Source organism: Penaeus chinensis, chromosome 30, assembly GCF_019202785.1.
Source record: "Penaeus chinensis breed Huanghai No. 1 chromosome 30, ASM1920278v2, whole genome shotgun sequence".
Taxonomy (NCBI): domain Eukaryota; kingdom Metazoa; phylum Arthropoda; class Malacostraca; order Decapoda; family Penaeidae; genus Penaeus; species Penaeus chinensis.
This window is the reverse complement of record NC_061848.1, coordinates 10,427,544-10,430,043: the sequence shown is the minus strand read 5'-3', so window position 1 is coordinate 10,430,043 and position 2,500 is coordinate 10,427,544. Positions and strand designations below refer to the sequence as shown.

At 44.8% G+C, this 2,500-nt stretch overlaps 1 protein-coding gene across 2 annotated transcripts in view; it reads left to right on the top strand.

Annotated features, from left to right (window-relative positions):
- Positions 1-2,500, top strand: part of LOC125041106 — an 8,129-nt gene that overhangs the window by 5,264 nt on the left and 365 nt on the right. For both annotated transcript variants that reach the window (XM_047635868.1, XM_047635867.1), the window contains one exon: positions 1,551-2,500. This exon is cut by the window's right edge and continues 365 nt beyond it. In XM_047635868.1, coding sequence (XP_047491824.1) covers positions 1,551-2,288 — 738 coding nt within the window. In that variant the 3' untranslated portion in view covers positions 2,289-2,500. The remainder of the gene's footprint in view (positions 1-1,550) is intronic.

Below are 2,500 nucleotides of genomic sequence, written 5' to 3'. Positions count from 1 at the left end.
TCTTTAGATGATGTAATTTTCCTCTGTACATAAATAGTTACTGAAAAATAATCTTAAAGGATATTCTTTACGCGGAGGGCCCACACAATATTTTCGATTACCGAATAGCCAACTAACCATGAAATGTGGCTGTAATGTGGCTTTTTGGCCAGCCTGCAGCCATACCGCAGTAACTAAGCGAAAACATGCAAGTACTTTTACATATGTATGTTTACATGTACTTGAATGCTCATGCAAAGTAAACGCATTGTGAAATAAGCAGTGTTATCATCCCCGGAGGCGAGCATGGAGCCGGGCCGCCGACACGGAGGCAGCCAAGAGAGAGGGCGTGTTCCTGGCGCCCCGAGAGGCTGGGGGGAGATATTGCTTAGTCACCTCCCGATTGAGTCTCAAAACAGTATAAAATGGGCAAGTATCCACAGTATCCATATTACTTACCGATAAACTGTACCAGATTCTGTAGAGGCAACCCTTCCACAGGAGATGGCCGCACCCCACATGAGATCAAGAACAGCAAGAGAAGAGACAACGGGAAGCGAAGGGAAATTGTCACTAAACGAAATGCAGCGCCATCGTCAAAATAACGGCAAGAAGGAAAAGTCACGTAAAAGTGAAACGAGGGAACCGTGTCCTGTTGAAATAGGCGATTCGGACACAGGCGACAGTGAAGAGGAAGAAGGCCTTAGTCAAGGAGAAGACGAAGACATTAATCAAGAGAAGGAGAATGAAGAGATTTCTCAAGAAGAGGAAGAACAAAGACAAGAAGAGGAGAAGGAAGAACAAAGCCAAGAAGAGGAGGAGGAGGAACAAAGCCAAGAAGAGGAGGAGGAGGGACAAAGCCAAGAGGAGGAGGAGGAAGAACAAAGCCAAGCAGAGGAGGAGGAAGAACAAAGCCAAGAAGAGGAGGAGGAGGAACAAAGCCAAGAGGAGGAGGAGGAAGAACAAAGCCAAGCAGAGGAGGAGGAAGAACAAAGCCAAGAAGAGGAGGAGGAGGAACAAAGCCAAGAAGAGGAGGAGGAAGAACAAAGCCAAGAAGAGGAGGAGGAGGAACAAAGCCAAGAAGAGGAGGAGGAGGAACAAAGTCAAGAAGAGGAGGAGGAAGGAAATGAAGAAGAGTTCCACCTTAAACAGCAATGGACAAAGTACAGTAAAAAAGAGGAGGAAGAGCTAAGTAAAGAAAAAAAGAAGAAAGAAGACCCCCATCTGACACAGCCGTGGGATCCAGAGGACATCGAAGAGGAGGAGGATTCAGAGCTCAGTGGGGAGGAGTCGCAACAAAGCAAGGGAGGAGATAATGTAATCGTGTACTTTACTCTACTAACATTATGAAATTCATATTGAATATATCATAATATATTCGAATATATATAAGAGTACTTTCCAACTTTAGAAACTTTAAGCAGGAATGCTGATTTAGAACAATTATTAATTTTATAATCAGATTCCTCGTTACATTTATATTATTTTGTTTTATTTATTTATTTATTTATTCAGTTTACATACCATGATTATTTAAAGTACTGTTACAATAATTAGTCCCTTTTCCACAGCTATCTCTCTCGACATCGACTGAACCATACCGTATGGCTTCTCAACCTCGGGGTAACGTCTACATCTTCAACTACAAATTCACAGGAAAGCATAATTACCGCAGTGGAGCTGAACACGACTCTGAAACCATCCAAGCCACGTTCACCAACATGGGTTATCGGGTATTTACCAAAGAAGACTTGTCCAGAAGAGCGACTTTGATGGAGCTGAAACTCATTAGAGATGAAGAGAGCACTAGAGACGTCGACAGCATGATCATGTTCATTCTAAGCCACGGAAAAGGTGTTCGCGACTTCCTTACTGAGGACGGGCTCAGTCTGTGCCTTTCCAGAATCCATCAAATGTTCACGGACGCGCAGTGTCCAGCACTCCGAGGGAAACCTAAGATCTTCTTCACGAACTTCTGTCGCAAAGGCGTTTTCGAAACATGTCCAGTTTTCGAATCGTCGGACCCTCCAAGGGACATGGTAACCATCCACGCCGCCGGGGAGGGAATCGACGCCCTTCGCAACACCGCCTTTGGAACATACTTCATCCGCAACCTGTGCCAGGTGCTGCAGGAACACGCCGGCGAGAAGAGCCTTCGGGAAATCTACTTGGAACTGGACCGAAGTGCAGCCGAGAGAGGGGGGACGCAACCCATGTGGGAGGATTTCGTCTTTCGGAATTTTTACTTCAGTCCTACGAAGTCAAACACGAAGACATCGGGCATGAAGAGAGATGATAATTGTAGGTAAAAAAACGTTCACTTAGCACGAGTCACCTGAATTTTTGCATTTATGATAAGATTAGATAATGCATATAAAACGAACGTGTATAATATTTTTTTCTGTTCACTGATCATAAGTGCTACTTTCCCATAATCATTTGATAATGGATGAGGAAGGTGACATTTTGGCTCACTCATCCCGGCTCCCCACGAGCGCCTTTCGCCAGCGACGATGGGGGT